The following is a 20,216-nucleotide window of genomic DNA, read 5'->3' on the forward strand; positions in this document are numbered from 1 at the left end:
TATTTTATGACCCATGTTTCTTTAATAGAAATCAGCATTTTGTTCGTTATTCAACAAAGATGAATAATGAATGACCCATGTCAGTCTAGAGAAGTCCTTTCTTTTTCACACCAGAGGAGATTACCATGTTAGTCAAGTCAAGTCAAGTCAATTTTATTTGTATAGCACATTTCCAGGCAGCAGTAGCTGGCACCAAAGTGCTTCACAGGCAGGTTGATAAAAACAAAATAATATGATGCAAGATATAAGATTAAAACACAGTAAAGCAATGAAAGTAATAAAAACAGGTAGGACACAGTAAAACAAAGAGGATAGAAGGGCCAGGGGTCTAGTGGTGATTAAGTGGGGGGGGAAGGCCAAGGAGAACAGGTAGGTTTTTAAAAGTGATTTAAAAGCCTGCACGGTCTGGGCGGTCCGTACGCTGAGGGGGAGGCTGTTCCACAATCTAGGCGCTGCGGTGGAGAAGGCTCTGTTACTCTAGAGAAGTCAGAGTCATCCACTCTGCTGAGAAGGTGATCGGCTGCAATCTGCCATCTCTCCAGGACCTGTACGCCTCTCCAGAACCCTGAAGCGTGCAGGTAAGATGGTGGCCGACCCCTACCACCCCGGTCACAACCTGTTGGAGTCACTCCCCTCTGGAAGGAGGCTGTGGTCCATCAGGGCCAAAACCTCACGCCACAAGAACAGTGTCTTCCCCTCTGCAGTGAGCCTCATCAACAAGGCTCGGGACCCTCACTGACACCCCCCACTGTGTTACATTAACACACCCTACTGGACTATATACTTGTCCACTGTATTGTTATTTCATTCTAATTAGTGTATATATTTGACCACTTCTTGGCCAGTTGAACAGCCCTGGCCTATTCCTATTCCTATTATATGTTTACTTATAATTGTACTATATTCTATTGTGCTATATTTAATTTAGTTTATATCCCATATAATTGTATTTGACCTCTTTATTTACACTTGTACAGTCCTGGCCTATATTTTATTTAATAATTATATTCTATTCCATTGTGCTTAACTTAGTTCATATTTCATTTTATTTTACTCCACCTCTTTATTGTATTATCTTTGTCTGTTAATGTCGCACCAGTAACGTCCAAAGCAAATTCCTTGTATGTGTAAACTATACTTGGCAATAAAGACCTTTCTGATTCTGATTCCGAGAAGGAGCTCTCTATGCATTCCCCGGTTATCCCATTGACAGGTGTGTCTGAATTATGGGATAGAGGAGTTCCCCAAAGGGGAGTAGCGTCACCACACAGCCTATCCTACTCCAGGGTAAAAAAAAACAACCCTTAACCGTTTCAGTGCCACACGACGGAAGGTTAACCCTTTACTATCACACTGCCGACGGTCACCGTGTGATAGTAAAGGGTTAACCGTCTGTAGTGTGGCAGTGGAAGGGTTAACCTGCTGTCGTGCGTGAAAGGGCTAATCAGACACTTCTTAACCTCCACACACACACAATATCCAAGAACGCAAGACGTAGAGATGTCTAGCCGACATCGACACGAACACACTATCAGTGACCGTGTTGATTCTACGTGGATGTGTGGACATATCGTCGGTTCTTTCCTGTCATCCCGGCAGTTAAATAAACACCAATTAAGATGTCACTCAGAATGATTAACTCGTTCAGTGATTAGATTAGAGGCTTGGCTCTCTGATTTATCGCCCTGAGAGTGACGGGTTCATGTTTATAAAACTAAACTCGTCTGACGAAGATCACACAAGCAGCACGATAACTCGTTCTGATATATATATATTTTTTAAAGACACTTCTTTTAAGCTCCGCTGTCAATCATCTCTGCTCAAAGAACTAACCGGTGTTACCTGTACTCATATTATTTACCCTTAACCCTTTCACTACCACACTACAGAAGGTTAACCCTTTCACTACCACACTACAGAAGGTTAACCCTTTCACTACCACACTACAGAAGGTTAACCCTTTCACTACCACACTACAGAAGGTTAACCCTTTCACTACCACACTACAGAAGGTTAACCCTTTCACTACCACACTACAGAAGGTTAACCCTTTCACTACCACACTACAGAAGGTTAACCTTTTCACTACCACACTACAGAAGGTTAACCCTTTCACTACCACACTACAGAAGGTTAACCCTTTCACTACCACACTACAGAAGGTTAACCCTTTCACTACCACACTACAGCAGGTTAACCCTTTCGCTACCACACTACATAAGGTTAACCCTTTCACTACCACACTACATACGGTTAACCCTTTCACTACAACACTACAGAAGGTTAACCCTTTCACTACCACACTACAGAAGGTTAACCATTTCACTACCACACTACAGAAGGTTAACCTTTCACTACCACACTACAGAAGGTTAACCTTTCACTACCACACTACAGAAGGTTAACCTTTCACTACCACACTACAGAAGGTTAACCCTTTCACTACAACACTACAGGAGGTTAACCTTTCACTACTACACTACAGAAGGTTAACCTTTCACTACCACACTACAGAAGGTTAACCCTTTCACTACCACACTACAGAAGGTTAACCTTTCACTACCACACTACAGAAGGTTAACCCTTTCACTACCACACTACAGAAGGTTAACCCTTTCACTACCACACTACATAAGGTTAACCCTTTCACTACCACACTACAGAAGGTTAACCCTTTCACTACCACACTACAGAAGGTTAACCTTTTCACTACCACACTACAGAAGGTTAACCTTTTCACTACCACACTACAGAAGGTTAACCCTTTCACTACCACACTACAGAAGGTTAACCCTTTCACTACCACACTACAGAAGGTTAACCCTTTCGCTACCACACTACAGAAGGTTAACCCTTTCACTACCACACTACAGACGGTTAACCCTTTCACTACAACACTACAGAAGGTTAACCCTTTCACTACCACACTACAGAAGGTTAACCATTTCACTACCACACTACAGAAGGTTAACCTTTTCAGTACCACACTACAGAAGGTTAACCCTTTCGCTACCACACTACAGAAGGTTAACCCTTTCACTACCACACTACAGACGGTTAACCATTTCACTACCACACTACAGAAGGTTAACCCTTTCACTACCACACTACAGACGGTTAACCCTTTCACTACAACACTACAGAAGGTTAACCCTTTCACTACCACACTACAGAAGGTTAACCATTTCACTACCACACTACAGAAGGTTAACCCTTTCACTACCACACTACAGAAGGTTAACCTTTTCACTACCACACTACAGAAGGTTAACCCTTTCACTACCACACTACATAAGGTTAACCTTTCACTACCACACTACAGAAGGTTAACCTTTCACTACCACACTACAGAAGGTTAACCCTTTCAGTACCACACTACAGAAAGTTAAACCTTTCACTACCACACTACAGAAGGTTAACCCTTTCACTACCACACTACAGAAGGTTAACCGTAAGGTACAAGTAGCTCGAAATTGTACTTGAGTAAAAATACTTTTCACCACTGCTAACTTACTACCAAAGTTGGGATCATCTGTATTTAGAATTCTTTTTACAAATTAGAACATAATTTCAACATTTACTTAGTGTAAAAGTTGCCACACAGTGTACTGGGCTGACCCAAAGCGCTTTATGACACCAGGCGATATGGAAAACATGTAGAGTAGAGTTGGCATGCAAGACAGAACCCACCACGAACAATGAACTTGGCCTCTGAAAAGGAAAATGCGGAAAAAAAGGAAACGGGTTGCTAGACGTGAACAATGAACTATAACCATAGAATCATAGTTTGGCAAAATTCAAAACCAAAAGGCAGAACTTCAAACCGTGTGAAACCTGTTTACGGGTGAATTCTCTCGTCGAACCCTAACCCTAACCCTAACCACCCTGCCACTAGGCTAAGCAAACTACTCCTCCTTTTTCTCAATGAATTGTTTCCCCCCGTGGAAGTCAACAATCATTCATGCAGGCCTTCATTCACACATGCAGTCGCTGCTCTGTTGTGTCATACTGCAGCGAAACACGTGGGCCGTTGTATAAGTGCTTAACCTGAGTTGATCAATCACTGCCACGACCTGCACCACACCTTAGTCAAACAAACACACATGCTGCAGTGTACCTGCGCGCACCCCTCCCTCCCGGCCACGCCTCCCTCCCCGCAACCCCCGCCACCCCTCCCTCCTCGCCACCCGTGCCCCCCCCCCACCCCCCCCCCCCCCCCCACCCGCCACCCCACCCTGCCACCTATGACCGGGCACCCCGCCAGCAGCCATGACACAGCAGATCTGGAGAAGCCCACGCTCTCCGAGAACGTGAATCATTAATATTAACATCTAAACGCTAAGCCGGCCGCGTCGCACGGAATACCTGCTGCATGATAAGAGAGAGAGAGAGAGGGAGAGAGAGGAGAGAGAGGAGGGAGGGAGGGAGGGAGGGAGGGAGGGAGGGAGGGAGAGAGGGAGAGAGAGAGAGAGAGAGAGAGAGAGAGAGGGAGGGAGGGAGGGAGAGAGAGAGAGAGAGAGAGAGAGAGAGAGAGGGAGGGAGGGAGGGAGGGAGGGAGGGCGAGAGGGGGAGGGAGGGAGAGGGAGAGAGAGAGAGAGAGAGAGAGAGAGAGAGAGAGAGAGAGAGAGAGAGAGAGAGAGAGAGAGAGAGAGAGAGAGAGAGAGAGAGAGAGAGAGAGAGAGAGAGGGAGGGAGGGAGAGAGAGAGAGAGAGAGAGAGAGAGAGAGAGAGAGAGAGAGAGAGAGAGAGAGAGAGAGAGAGAGAGAGAGAGGGAGAGAGAGAGAGAGAGAGAGAGAGGGAGGAGGGAGAGAGAGAGAGAGAGAGAGAGAGAGAGAGAGAGAGAGAGAGAGAGAGAGAGAGAGAGAGAGAGAGAGAGAGAGAGAGAGAGAGAGAGAGAGATGGCGAGGGGGGAGAAAACAAACCAATGAAATGCCGATGGTGGATAAGGACAAACTCTGGTGACCCCATCTGACACACACACACACACACACACACACACACACACACACACACACACACACACACACACACACACACACAGACACACACACACAGACAGACACACCTTTACTATCCCGGGTTCCTCCAGTAGGTTCTGATATGAAGCCTCTAACTCTTGGAATGTCCTCCTCTCTCTGAAGCTGTAGGTTGTCTCTTCCCTTTCAGCGTATGATTTCGGACCATTATGAGACTACCTGTAACTGTTTTTAGCAGATTTTTATTATTTATTCGTATTAATCTTTTGTGTTTAATTTTCCGTGAATATTGCTGCTTTATTATGTACTGTTTTGTATTCGTATGATCGGAAACCTCGGAAACGTATGATTTTTAAATAAAGGTTGAAGTGAAAAAAACAAACATATCTATCGGCGGCTGAGTGGCGCAGTGGGCAAGGCGCTCGCCAATAACGCAGGAGATGCCGGTATCGAGCCCAGCTCTCGGCGTTGCTACCAGCTTGGCCGGCCGTCATACTAACACAATTGGCAAGTGTTAGAGGGTGGGAAAGCCGGTGGGTGGGGATTGGACGTTGTGGACAGCGACTCCTACAGGTCGGTTGGGTGACGCCGGTGCGGCGGAAACAGGAAGTATCGGGGGCAGCGTGAGCCTCCCATGCGTTACTCCTCGCCACTGAGAGTTCGTGCTGTACAGGTGAAAAGATGCGACAGGCTGCCTCCTCGTGTACCGGAGGGGACACGTGATGCAAGGCTTCTGTCCTCACTGCAGCCGACCAGTGGGAGGCATAGTCTAGCAACGTTCAAGACAGGGGAGGGGCGAATTGGATAATACGAAATTGGGATGGGAGAAAAATAGAAAATGGGGAGAAAAAAAAAAAGTGATTTGCACTACATCCATACCTCATTTTTTGTAACTTATTGTCTGCATTTTATACCTCATTGTCTGCATTCTTACTTCATTGTACTTAGGGTTGTTCTTTAGTTGTATCGTTTTGGGACTTTATTCCTATTTGACTTAGTTTTTCTTTTACTGTATGACGCACATTCTCAGGAGGCTCATACAGAACCAAGCATTTCACTGTAATAATGTACATGTACCTTATACGTGACAAATACAACCAAAACTTGAACTTGAAACTCGACTATACACTACCATCTTTCACACAGACTCAAACTCAAAGCAAAGGCCTTAGAATCTAAGGCTTACATCTCTGAGATGTTCCTTTCTACGCCGGTGAACGTATAGTTCAGAGAGTCTTCTGTGGGCACCAAGACACCAATGCCATCTGGGGACGTGCCCCCAACCACAGAGGAAGCTGTAGGTACAGTAACATATAGGGACCTGGAGCTGTAGGTAACATACTGTATAGGGACCTGACGCGTGTATGCCTTCTACAACAGAACTGCGTTTCCGCGTTCGAGTTTTGCGCTCTGATTGGCCAGGTCATGTGACATGTGCGCCAATCGTGGGACAGCAAGTTCTGCGCCTATTTCCGGGGTCAAACAGCGTGCAAACTACCTGGCGTTCTATCGCCACGCTCTAAGACAAATTCTAACCTTAACCAACTCCGAAAGAGCGCCTGAGCTTAACCAGTGTAGAAACTTGCGGTCCCACGATTGGGGCGTACATGTCACATGATCAGAAATGACCTGGCCAATCAGAGACGCGGAAACGCAGTTCTGTTGTAGAAGGCATTCAGGTGGGCAGGGATGGAACCTCTCTGACATGCAGTGGGCGGTTCTCAGTCTGGTGTTCTGTCTGGTGTTCTGTCTGGTAAGGCTGTCCCCGAAGCCTGTTTTTGGGATTCGAACTTCGTCAGGGTTTTACAAACGAACGTTCGAACCTTTTCTTTTAATTTTTTTTTTATAAATATCCTCAAACTAAATCCTCAATTTGAATAAAGTGATTAATCTGATTAAATGAGTCTATTTTTTTTTATTAAATCAACTTTCTTTAATGAATATAAAGTTTTTTTTAATACTATAATATTAGTGTAGCCTAATCTTTATCGGCAACTGTGAAGAAAAACCACATTGGTTCAAACAGAATGAATAGACACATAAAAGAAACATAAAAAAAAATAAAAATAAAAAATGTATAAAAAATAAAAAAAATTGTAGGAAATTCAGGAATCTGAATGTGAATCTGCTCCTACCGTTGTGCGACATCCCCACCGCCAGGCACTTCTGGAAGCGGCAGTGTTGACACTTGTTGCGGGACTTCTTGTGGATGCGGCAGTGCAGGTCACAGTGGTCGTACACCAGCTTCAACCGGATGGTCCTCCTGAAGAAACCCTGTTCGGGACGACAACAATCAATCAATCAATCACATGTATTTATACAGCACATTTAGACATGACACTTGTCAACCTGTGTGCTGCGGACAGCAGGCGAGCTGAAGGGACGTCCGGGAAGGTTCTGGATGAACCCCTTCACTACCACAGTACCAAAGGGTTAACCCGTTCACTGTGACAATACAGAAGGTTAACCCTTTCACTGTGACACTACAGAAGGTTAACCCTTTCACTGTGACATTACAGAAGGTTAACCCTTTCACTGTGACACTACAGAAGGTTAACCCTTTCACTGCCACACTACAAAAGGGTTAACCCGTTCACTGTGACAATACAGAAGGTTAACCCTTTCACTGCCACACTACAGAAGGTTAACCCTTTCACTGCCACACTACAAAAGGTTAACCCTTTCACTGCCACACTACAGAAGGTTAACCATTTCACTGTGACAATACAGAAGGTTAACCCTTTCACTGCCACACTACAGAAGGTTAACCCTTTCACTGTGACAATACAGAAGGTTAACCATTTCACTGCCACACTACAGAAGGTTAACCCTTTCACTGTGACAATACAGAAGGTTAACCCTTTCACTGCCACACAACCACTGGCGTAACTCTCTCTCAATGTGTGCCGGGGACAGATTTGGGGGCGTGGCGAGTGACGTTGATGGGGGGGGGGGGGGGGGTTAGGGCCCGTAGCCGCATTTCTGCAGACCCCTCTCTGATTGGTTGAACTCTATTTCTGCAGACCCCTCTCTGATTGGTTGAGCGAAGCCCCTCTCTGATTGGTTGAGCGTGCGCATGCGCATGAGCCGCGACAAGCTCCTCCAGAAACTCCTCCAGAAACTCCGTTAAGCTCCAGAGAGAGAGGCTGAAAACCCACAGTTCTTGCCCGACGGATGGGAGCGAATCCCGGATCCGAGGTTTCTGATGACTACCCCCAAAACACGGAGGTCGCGAACGCAATTTATATGCATGGAAGTATTGATTACGCCATAACGAATCATTAAAAAAATATACCGTTAACTGGAATATGTTGTGTGTGTGCCTTTCTGAATATGATTTGGGAGGGTTATAATAGAAGAAAGACAGTGTAAACAATATAACGTTATGTGAATAAACTGCGAAATAATAACTAATTCCTTGGTCAATAGAAGTCTCTGTGATACTTTCTGAATATGATTTGGGAGGGTTATAATAGAAGAAAGACAGTGTAAACAATATAACGTTATGTGAATAAACCGCGAAATAATAACTAATTCCTTGGTCAATAGAAGTCTCTGTGATACTTTCTGAATATGATTTGGGAGGGTTATAATAGAAGAAAGACAGTGTAAACAATATAACGTTATGTGAATAAACCGCGAAATAATAACTAATTCCTTGGTCAATAGAAGTCTCTGTGATACTTTCTGAATATGATTTGGGAGGGTTATAATAGAAGAAAGACAGTGTAAACAATATGTTTGACGTATTTTAACACACACCTAGGCTGACGACCCGAGCTATTATTATGCAAAGACAAGTACTTTAGCGAGTGGGTACTTGGCCCTTGCAGGGCAAGAATGCACGCAGGTAGGAGTCGGACATAGCACTGAATGTCTTATCTTATCTCTCTTTATACCGTATGTGATGACGTATTTTAACACACACCTCGGCTGAGGGGACGACCCGAGCTATTATTATGCAAAGACGAGTACTTTAGCGAGTGGGTACTTGGCCCGTGCAAATGCGACCCCCATCTACTACTCTTTGCATACAGGTAGTCAGACGGGGGGGGGACATTAACTGCATTCTGAAAAAATGGGGGGGACCCATTCCAATGTCCCCCGTGCCAAATACGCCCCTGCACACAACAAAGGGTTAGCCCTTTCACTACCACACTATAGAAGGTTAACCCTTTTACTGCCACATGACAAAGGGTTAGCCCTTTCACTGCCACACTACAGAAGGTTAACCCTTTCACTGCCACAATACAGAAGGTTAACCCTTTCACTGCCACACTACAGAAGCAGGGCCGCCTCAGGGGGTGTGCGAGCAGTGCGGTCGCACAGGGCCTCGCGGGAAGGGGGGCCTCGCAAAAAAAAGAATAAAAAAAATATTTTTTTTTTTTTTTTTTGCGAGGCCCCCCTTCCCGCGAGGCCCTTTTTCATCACAGACCTAAAATCTAGTTTTGCTTATATGCTTATATATTTCACATTAGACATGTTTGTAGAATGTGTCTGACTTGTTCCTGGGTCTGCAGACATACTCACTATTGGAGCTCAGCCTCTGGGGCTCTGCAGCAGACATACTATTGGTTTCAACGAAGGGAGTGGTTACTTACATCATGTGTAGTACGCCGGCGTGAGTCAGCTGCGTTTGACTATTTCGCGCGTGCAGCTTTTGACTATTATGCTTAGTTATGCCAGCCAAGACGAAGAGGTTGGTCATTATCAGTCGGTCGGTCACCAAGGAACGTTGACGAAAGGCCTCTCGCTGGCGGGACAAATGGCCGGAGCCTTGTCATGGTATAGCCATGATGATGTCGGCTAGTAGCTAGCTTAGCTAAAGGCTAACTAGCGTTAGCTAACCTAGAGACAGCGCATACAGCCAAGATGAAGAGGATGGTCGTTTGGCAGATGAACTTCGTCAACTCCACGCGGTTGTCTCCATCCTCTTGGACGTTTGGTGAGTTTTTAACCTATTCTATTAACTCTATTCTATTCCCGCCGTGGACATCTCTCTCTCTCTCTCTCTCTCTCTCTCTCTGGAGCTAAACTGGCCGACTAGCTGTTGTAGTACTACTAGTAGCTAACGGTGTGTGGCCTGGTGTCAGCACCTGTATGTAGCCGCATAGCTTGCTTCTGCGTTAGCTAATGGTTAGCGATAGCCTGGTTGAGCTAACTGTTAGCCAGTTAGCTGTTTAGCTACGACGATAGCTGCCGGCTGCGCTCGGCTGGGAACGTTCGTTTGATGCTATCAGTTAGCCTTGAGTTAGCTGTTAGCTTGTGCTACGACCATTGACATTAGCCGTGAGAATAGCAGGGGGTTATTTTTGTCCCGCCAGCGAGAGGCCTTTCGTCAACGTGGAGACCTGTGTTGCGGCCTTTCGCCCTGCGTTCCTTGGTGCAGGTAAGATTAATGAAAATCATGACATTACCCCACTCTTCCTTCCTTCCCCTCCCGAATGTTTTGTTAATAACTGTTTTTTTCCAGGCAAAACATATGTTACTTCACAACATTTGGAGATACGACATGTGCTATGTGTGAATTCATTGTCTTGGTCGTTTGTGTAGCTTGGGTAGCGTTGGGCCGTTGGCCAAAGCTGTGTGTGGCCTGGTGTCAGTAGCCTACCTGGCTAGCCTTTAGCTGTCGGCCATTGGCTCCTTGCTGCTTTGTTTTCTCTGGTATAGACCCTCTTCTCTTTGGATTTAAGTGTTGATCTTTGTCCTTTTGGATCTATGTATATTCATGTTGCCTTTGTGAAGTTATCTTTTCCTTCTGTTTTGTTCTTTCATTAAAAGTTGAATATCCTTTAGGGGGTCATCTTTGCTTATCTCTCTCATACATGCTCTCTCTAACACACATGCTCTCTCTCTCTCTCTCTCTTTCTAAAGGCCTCTGCATGCTACAGAAACTTCAAAGCAACTGCAACACAACATCGACAAAGCAACGGTGTTTTAGACACTCTGCCTTTATGCTTCTGCAACATCGACGCGCAAAGTTAGTTTAACTAAAGTTAGTTTAGGTTTGTGTTAACGTTAGATAATGTACAAAATAAACGTATTTCCGGTGATTTTAGACGTCGCTCTTTTATTTTGAAATCCCCCGACCGGAAGTGTTATAGTGTCTGTTGCTAGCAGCTTAACTTTCTGTGCTTTTCGAGCTAACGTTACCGTAACGTCATTAGTTTCCAATGGAGAGGACCTCGGCTCACATGCAGCTCAAACTACCCATTGGAATAAATTAATTGATTGATGTTTAACTTGTCCCTGTGTGTGTCGTGTCCAGTCATTTCGACTAGCAAACGTTGTATTTAACGTTAAAGTTACCTCAGGATACCATTGTATTTAGTTGGTTAGCTATGTAGCTAATGTGGATAGCATTTTGTATAGCACCAATGCTAGCTGGCTGGCTACAGCTTTATTTACTAAATTATGGAGGCTTTTTAATCGTCAAGGTAAGAGAGGATTTGTCATGATCAACTGAAGGCGTATGCTATGGAACAATATGTGCTTGGGTTTTCAGAAAAAGGCCAGCTATGTGACGCTAATCTACAACAATGGCGGATGGCATTCTCTGCGAGACCAATATTATTCTATGACAGCCCCGCCCCCATTCGCTAACCAACCAATCACTGCTACGCAATATCAACGCAACGGTTGTTTAGGTTAGATTTTGGAGACATGTACGCAGCATCCTCGCAACACAGTCTACAAGACCCTAAACAACAACCGCGCTGAAATCGTGCTGATGTTGTGTTGAAGTTGCTTTGAAGTTGCTGTAGCATGTAGAGGCCTTAACACACACAGTCTGCCTATGGCGGCCTTTCTCGATGGCTAGGCTGTGCTCGCTGAGTCTGTACCTAGTCAAGGATCTTCAGTCACAGTGCTCAGGTATTCTGCCACTGTGTACTCTCTGTTTAGGGCCAAATAGCATTTCAATTTCTTTCCAATGTGTCTCTCTCTCTGTACACTGTATATTGACTGTAGAACGGGAGCTCTCTCTCGCTCTCTCTCTTGCTATATGTTGACTGTATCATGCCCAGCCTCGGGCAGTGCTATTATTTACGAATATGTTGACTGTATGAAAAAAATAAAAATAAAAAATATATATTATATATATATTTTTTTTACCTTTGGGGGGGGGGGGGGGGGGGGGCTCGCGTTTAAATCTCGCACAGGGCCTCGCATTTCTCCCAGGCGGCCCTGTACAGAAGGTTAACCATTTCACTGCCACACTACAAAAGGTTAGCCCTTTCACTGCGACAATACAGAAGGTTAACCCTGTCACTGCCACACAACAAAGGGTTAGCCCTTTCACTACCACACTTTAGAAGGTTAACCCTTTCACTGCCACATGACAAGGGGTTAGCCCTTTCACTGCCACACTACAGAAGGTTAACCCTTTCACTGCCACACCACAGAAGGTTAACCCTTTCACTGCCACACTACAGAAGGTTAACCCTTTCACTGCCACATGACAAAGGGTTAGCCCGTTCACTGCCACACTACAGAAGGTTAACCCTTTCACTGTGACATTACAGAAGGTTAACCCTTTCACTGCCACACTACAGAAGGTTAACCCTTTCACTGCCACACTACAAAAGGTTAACCCTTTCACTGCCACAATACAGAAGGTTAACCCTTTCACTGCGGCAATACAGAAGGTTAACCATTTCACTGCCACACAACAAAGGGTTAGCCCTTTCACTACCACACTACAGAAGGTTAACCCTTCCACTGCCACACGACAAAGGGTTAGCCCTTTCACTACCACATTACAGAAGGTTAACCCTTTCACTACCACACTAGAGACGGTTAACCCTTTCACTGCCACATGACAAAGGGTTAGCCCTTTCACTACCACACTACAGAAGGTTAACCCTTTCACTGCGGCAATACAGAAGGTTAACCCTTCCACTGCCACACGACAAAGGGTTAGTCCTTTCACTACCACACTACAGAAGGTTAACCCTTTCAGTAGTGAAAGGGTTAACCTTCTGTAGTGTGTATCCCTAATTATCACAAATAATTATGGACTGAATGGTCCTAGATCATGAGAATAACACACTCAAGTTGTGTCTTAACATGGGGTCTATCCTCTCAGAGTCTAAGGTCAAGGAGAGGCTGTTTCTGTCCTTGAGAACCTGAGCATGTAAGAAGCCATAAGGTCTTATCTCCGCTATTAGGGGGAAACTAGGTCGAACCGACCATGACCGCTTTACTTGTTTCAACAAATCAATATGAGCCAAGAAAATCTTGAAACAGTGATGCTTTGAAACTCCACAATGTAGTTTTGGGGATAAAAAATAATTACCTTTACAATAATGGCTTGAAATAACTTATTGATGGAGCAGGTCGTGATGTGAGCTCCACTCTAATAATAATACTAATAATAACTTTATTTCTATAGCACCTTTCATACATGGATTGCAGCTCAAAGTGCTTCACAGCAAATAGCATAAAATGAACATAGGCATACAGTAACATTTGCATACAGTTGACAGAATAAAAGTGCAGACATAAGAATAGTTATAAAAAAAGACAATAAAAGTAGTGCAATGTAGAAAGTACAGACATAAGAATAGGCATAAAATAAGTACAATAAGTACAGTGTTGCTCTAGACATAGACGCACCTATCATTTCTTGCCATTAAAGGATAAGGCTGATTTAATTTAATTTGGTTCTTATTGTCAACATAGCCTATGCAAAGACCGAAACCTACAATGCATTTATTTGACTTACAAGTACATGTAAGGTCCATCCAGCCAAAACCACTGACACAAGTCAGAGAGCCGTATACTGTTTGCTTTTCTCAGTGTAATTCATCATTGCGATGGACACAGGCATTGTACGTTTCCCCAGAACTACTTGATGCAGTGACAGCGATGGCCTCAAGGCCGTCTGAGCCAGAACTACATCACTTCATAAGGTAGTCCGTCACAATGCTGAACGACACTGACCAAAACAAACAGAACAATGCTGACTAACGCTGACCAAAACAAACAGAACAATGCTGACTAACGCTGACCAAAACAAACAGAACAATGCTGACTAATGCTGACCAAAACAAACAGAACAATGCTGACTAACGCTGACCAAAACAAACAGAACAATGCTGAACGACACTGACCAAAACAAACAGAACAATGCTGACTAACGCTGACCAAAACAAACAGAACAATGCTGACTAACGCTGACCAAAACAAACAGAACAATGCTGACTAACGCTGACCAAAACAAACAGAACAATGCTGACTAATGCTGACCAAAACAAACAGAACAATGCTGAATGACACTGACCAAAACAAACAGAACAATGCTGAACGACACGGACCAAAACAAACAGAACAATGCTGACTAATGCTGACCAAAACAAACAGAACAATGCTGACTAACGCTGACCAAAACAAACAGAACAATGCTGAATGACACTGACCAAAACAAACAGAACAATGCTGAACGACACGGACCAAAACAAACAGAACTACATCACTTCATAAGGTAGTCCATCACAATGCTGAACGACACTGACCAAAACAAACAGAACTGTGACTCGTCCTAATGGAGTTTTGGACAACAGTGGAGTTCTCTATGGCTTCTGGATACGAGCTATACTATAAATGACACCGGCGCATATCCTTTAATGAACCCCTTGAAACCGGGAAACACATTTGTGTGTGCAGGGCTATATATGATGCATTCTTAGCGGGCGTTTTAGGTTCTAAATGGGTTAAGCAGATGCGTGTGTGGTTAAAAGCGGCCTTCATACTTTCAATTCATACTTTTATAAATAAAGGTTTATTTTTAGAACGAGGAAGTGTAATAGGGTCAAGAGAGGAACTCCACCTCCATAGAGAATGTTCTGGGTTGTTCCTCCGGCCCATGCTCTTGGCAACACCTCTCGTCGGAAACAACAGAACAATGACTAATGTTCATTACCGTAATGGTATTCACCTCCAGCGCACTGTGAGGCAACAGGGGGCAGCGGAGCAGCTGACCACAGAGCGCTTCCTGCTGGAAACGGCAGATACGAAACCACCAGACGGTTACCGCGAAGCCACCCCACCTCACCGCATTTCAGAGGGCATTACCAAAACCTACCCCTTCCAGCTCTCACCTCTGCCTTTCTGAGAAGAAAGACGAGCATAGATCTTACACCTTCGCCCCCTCTCAAATGTATTTATAATCCAGACAGACAGACAGACAGACAGACAGACAGACAGACAGACAGACAGACAGACAGACAGACAGACAGACAGACAGACAGACAGACAGACAGACAGATGACATAGCTGTCTGTCTGTCTGTCTGTCTGTCTGTCTGTCTGTCCGTCCGTCCGTCCGTCCGTCCGTCCGTCCGTCCGTCCGTCCGTCCGTCCGTCCGTCCGTCCGTCCGTCCGTCCGTCTGTCTGTCTGTCCGTCTGTCCGTCTGTCCGTCTGTCCGTCTGTCCGTCCGTCCGTCTGTCTGTCTGTCTGTCTGTCTGTCTGTAAGCGACTGTGTCCTGGTTTGCAAAGGGTACTTTCAATAAAACAATGCTGATTTATTTTGCACATAATCTCACACACGTCCAGAGACTCTAAATCGGTTTTGCGCGCTTTCATTTAGTTTGACAGTTATTGAGAGTAAACAGGCTTGAATGTGACCACCAGCGATGATGTCCCTGGATCCTTGTGTTCATTACAGCTCAGATGAAACAAATAGCAACAGCTTGTCTTATATAGGACTGCTACCTTATCATTTCATTGAGCTGTAAATGAACCCTTTCACTACCACACGACAACAGGTTAACCCTTTAGTGTGGTAGTGAAAGTGTTAACACACGGATTCATTGTCGCCGATGACATCACTGGGTGGCCAAACTCATTGACTCTCAACAACTGTCAAACTAAGTGAACGTGTGAAAAAACAGTTTAGAGTTTTTGGATGTGTGTGTGAGACTATGTGCAAAATAAATCCCAAGTCTGTGAACTCGATCGCCGGTTCGATCTTCAGACAGGCAGTCTCCCCCCCCTGTGTCTGTCCAGTAGAACTCAACAGTAGAAGTCAACAGGCATAATGTAACACACACGCTGAGGGCTAGATCCACAAAGAATGGATTGCACAGAGCAAGTTGCACCCTTACTTAAAATGTGCACGGTGATTGATTGAATGAAAACTTTATTAACAGATTGCAGAATGGGTACAATACAGTACGGCTCAATACACACAATTGTTAAGGGGATGCAGACCAGGGAAAGACTTTCGTCTTGTTTACATCAGGGTCCCCCATTTTCAATTCATCATGAATTGTAAGGGGTGCAACTCCGCTCTGTGCAATCCATTCTTTGTGGATCTAGCCCTGAGTCTCTTGAGTCACTGGTTGACTTGTACCTCCTGGCAGAAGTTGCAATGTTAAAAAGGGGCAGCCCCCCCCCCCCCCCCCCCCAAAAAGGATATTTCTATCAATCCATCCAGATAGTTTCGGTGTGATTTGCCACATTTTGGAGATATCCACCGTAGAGATGTCTGCGGTCACTCCAGCACAATGGAGCTCAATGGCACTGGGGTTATCATTTAGGAACAATTTTCTACCATATATTTGAATGGGGGGGGGGTAAATAAACACCAAGAGGGGGCGGGAGGGGGTGAGCGGCCCTACCTTGCAGCCCTCGCAGGCGTGGACCCCGTAGTGGAAACCTGACGCTTTGTCTCCGCAGACGCGACACTCGATGTTCAGCATGTTGACCGGAGACGAGGCGTCGTCTGGGAGCCTGGAGAACTGGTGGCTGTCGGAGTACTGAGGAGGAGAGGCCGGCTCCATCTTTATAGAACCTGTGGGGGGGGGGGGGGGGGGGGGTGGAGGAGGAGAGAGAGAGAGAGAGAGAGAGAGAGAGGAGAGAGAGAGAGAGAGAGAGAGAGAGAGAGAGAGAGAGAGAGAGAGAGAGAGAGAGAGAGAGAGAGAGAGAGAGAGAGAGAGAAGAGAGAGAGAGAAGAGAGAGAGAGAGAGGAGAAGAGGGGAGAGAGAGAGAGATACAGAGAGAGAGAGAGAGAGAGAGGAGAAGAGAGAGAGGAGAGAGAGAGAGAGGAGAGAGAGAGAGGAGAGAGAGAGAGAGAAGGAGGAGATAGAGAGACAGACAGAGAGAGAGAGAGAGAGAGAGAGAGAGAGAGAGAGAGAGAGAGAGAGAGAGAGAGGAGAGAGAGAGAGAGAGAGAGAGAGAGAGAGAGAGAGAGAGAGAGAGAGAGAGAGAGAGAGAGAGAGACATTAGATTTGCATATAGCAGGAATTTGTGGGTTCAACCTGAAGGGTTCTTCAATTATGGGGGCTGTGTTCACCCAAATCCCACGTGCAGGTCTTGGGGATCGCACCGACAACCTTCCATTCACAAGCCTGCTCTCTAAGTAACTTACTGTGTGTCTGACTGTAGCCCCTCTTTATAAAGTAACTTACTGTGTGTCTGACTGAAGCAGCTCTTTATAAAGTAACTTACTGTGTGTCTGACTGAAGCAGCTCTTTATAAAGTAACTTACTGTGTGTCTGACTGAAGCAGCTCTTTATAAAGTAACTTACTGTGTGTCTGACTGAAGCAGCTCTTTATAAAGTAACTTACTGTGTGTCTGACTGAAGCAGCTCTTTATAAAGTAACTTACTGTGTGTCTGACTGAAGCAGCAGCTCTTTATAAAGTAACTTACTGTGTGTCTGACTGAAGCAGCAGCTCTTTATAAAGTAACTTACTGTGTGTCTGACTGAAGCAGCTCTTTATAAAGTAACTTACTGTGTGTCTGACTGAAGCAGCTCTTTATAAAGTAACTTACTGTGTGTCTGACTGTAGCAGCTCTTTATAAAGTAACTTACTGTGTGTCTGACTGAAGCAGCTCTTTATAAAGTAACTTACTGTGTGTCTGACTGAAGCAGCAGCTCTTTATAAAGTAACTTACTGTGTGTCTGACTGAAGCAGCTCTTTATAAAGTAACTTACTGTGTGTCTGACTGAAGCAGCAGCTCTTTATAAAGTAACTTACTGTGTGTCTGACTGAAGCAGCTCTTTATAAAGTAACTTACTGTGTGTCTGACTGAAGCAGCTCTTTATAAAGTAACTTACTGTGTGTCTGACTGAAGCAGCTCTTTATAAAGTAACTTACTGTGTGTCTGACTGAAGCAGCTCTTTATAAAGTAACTTACTGTGTGTCTGACTGAAGCAGCTCTTTATAAAGTAACTTACTGTGTGTCTGACTGAAGCAGCTCTTTATAAAGTAACTTACTGTGTGTCTGACTGAAGCAGCTCTTTATAAAGTAACTTACTGTGTGTCTGACTGAAGCAGCTCTTTATAAAGTAACTTACTGTGTGTCTGACTGTAGCACCTCTTTATAAAGTAACTTACCGTGTGTCTGACTGAAGCAGCTCTTTATAAAGTAACTTACCGTGTGTCTGACTGAAGCAGCTCTTTATAAAGTAACTTACTGTGTGTCTGACTGAAGCAGCTCTTTATAAAGTAACTTACTGTGTGTCTGACTGAAGCAGCTCTTTATAAAGTAACTTACTGTGTGTCTGACTGAAGCAGCTCTTTATAAAGTAACTTACTGTGTGTCTGACTGAAGCAGCTCTTTATAAAGTAACTTACTGTGTGTCTGACTGAAGCAGCTCTTTATAAAGTAACTTACTGTGTGTCTGACTGAAGCAGCTCTTTATAAAGTAACTTACTGTGTGTCTGACTGAAGCAGCTCTTTATAAAGTAACTTACTGTGTGTCTGACTGAAGCAGCTCTTTATAAAGTAACTTACTGTGTGTCTGACTGAAGCAGCTCTTTATAAAGTAACTTACTGTGTGTTTGACTGAAAGCAGCTCTTTATAAAGTAACTTACTGTGTGTCTGACTGTAGAAGCTCTTTATAAAGTAACTTACTGTGTGTCTGACTGAAGCAGCTCTTTATAAAGTAACTTACTGTGTGTCTGACTGAAAGCACCTCTTTATAAAGTAACTTACTGTGTGTCTGACTGAAGCAGCAGCTCTTTATAAAGTAACTTACTGTGTGTCTGACTGAAGCAGCAGCTCTTTATAAAGTAACTTACTGTGTGTCTGACTGAAGCAGCTCTTTATAAAGTAACTTACTGTGTGTCTGACTGAAGCAGCTCTTTATAAAGTAACTTACTGTGTGTCTGACTGAAGCAGCTCTTTATAAAGTAACTTACTGTGTGTCTGACTGAAGCAGCAGCTCTTTATAAAGTAACTTACTGTGTGTCTGACTGAAGCAGCTCTTTATAAAGTAACTTACTGTGTGTCTGACTGAAGCAGCTCTTTATAAAGTAACTTACTGTGTGTCTGACTGAAGCAGCTCTTTATAAAGTAACTTACTGTGTGTCTGACTGAAGCAGCTCTTTATAAAGTAACTTACTGTGTGTCTGACTGAAGCAGCTCTTTATAAAGTAACTTACTGTGTGTCTGACTGAAGCAGCTCTTTATAAAGTAACTTACTGTGTGTCTGACTGAAGCAGCTCTTTATAAAGTAAACTTACTGTGTGTCTGACTGAAGCAGCTCTTTATAAAGTAACTTACTGTGTGTCTGACTGAAGCAGCTCTTTATAAAGTAACTTACTGTGTGTCTGACTGAAGCAGCTCTTTATAAAGTAACTTACTGTGTGTCTGACTGAAGCAGCTCTTTATAAAGTAACTTACTGTGTGTCTGACTGAAGCAGCTCTTTATAAAGTAACTTACTGTGTGTCTGACTGAACAGCAGCTCTTTATAAAGTAACTTACTGTGTGTCTGACTGAAGCAGGCTCTTTATAAAGTAACTTACTGTGTGTCTGACTGAAGCAGCTCTTTATAAAGTAACTTACTGTGTGTCTGACTGAAGCAGCTCTTATAAAGTAACTTACTGTGTGTCTGACTGAAGCAGCTCTTTATAAAGTAACTTACTGTGTGTCTGACTGAAGCAGCTCTTTATAAAGTAACTTACTGTGTGTCTGACTGAAGCAGCAGCTCTTTATAAAGTAACTTACTGTGTGTCTGACTGAAGCAGCTCTTTATAAAGTAACCTTACTGTGTGTCTGACTGAAGCAGCTCTTTATAAAGTAACTTACTCGTGTGTCTGACTGAAGCAGCTGCTCTTATAAAGTAACGTACTGTGTGTCTGACTGAAGCAGCTCTTTATAAAGTAACTTACTGTGTGTCTGACTGAAGCAGCTCTTTATAAAGTAACTTACTGTGTGTCTGACTGAAGCAGCTCTTTATAAAGTAACTTACTGTGTGTCTGACTGAAGCAGCTCTTTATAAAGTAACTT

General features: G+C 44.2%; 1 protein-coding gene across 1 annotated transcript in view; it reads right to left on the reverse strand.

Moving 5' to 3' along the window:
- Positions 1-20,216, reverse strand: part of pparg (peroxisome proliferator-activated receptor gamma) — a gene marked incomplete at its 5' end in the record, with an annotated part of 161,948 nt that overhangs the window by 28,375 nt on the left and 113,357 nt on the right. Inside the window, 2 exons of the mRNA XM_084315972.1 lie at positions 7,111-7,249; positions 16,597-16,769. Coding sequence (XP_084172098.1) covers positions 7,111-7,249; positions 16,597-16,769 — 312 coding nt within the window. The remainder of the gene's footprint in view (positions 1-7,110; positions 7,250-16,596; positions 16,770-20,216) is intronic.

Source organism: Notolepis coatsorum (assembly GCF_963971535.1).
Source record: "Notolepis coatsorum genome assembly, chromosome: 6".
Taxonomy (NCBI): Eukaryota; Metazoa; Chordata; class Actinopteri; order Aulopiformes; family Paralepididae; genus Notolepis; species Notolepis coatsorum.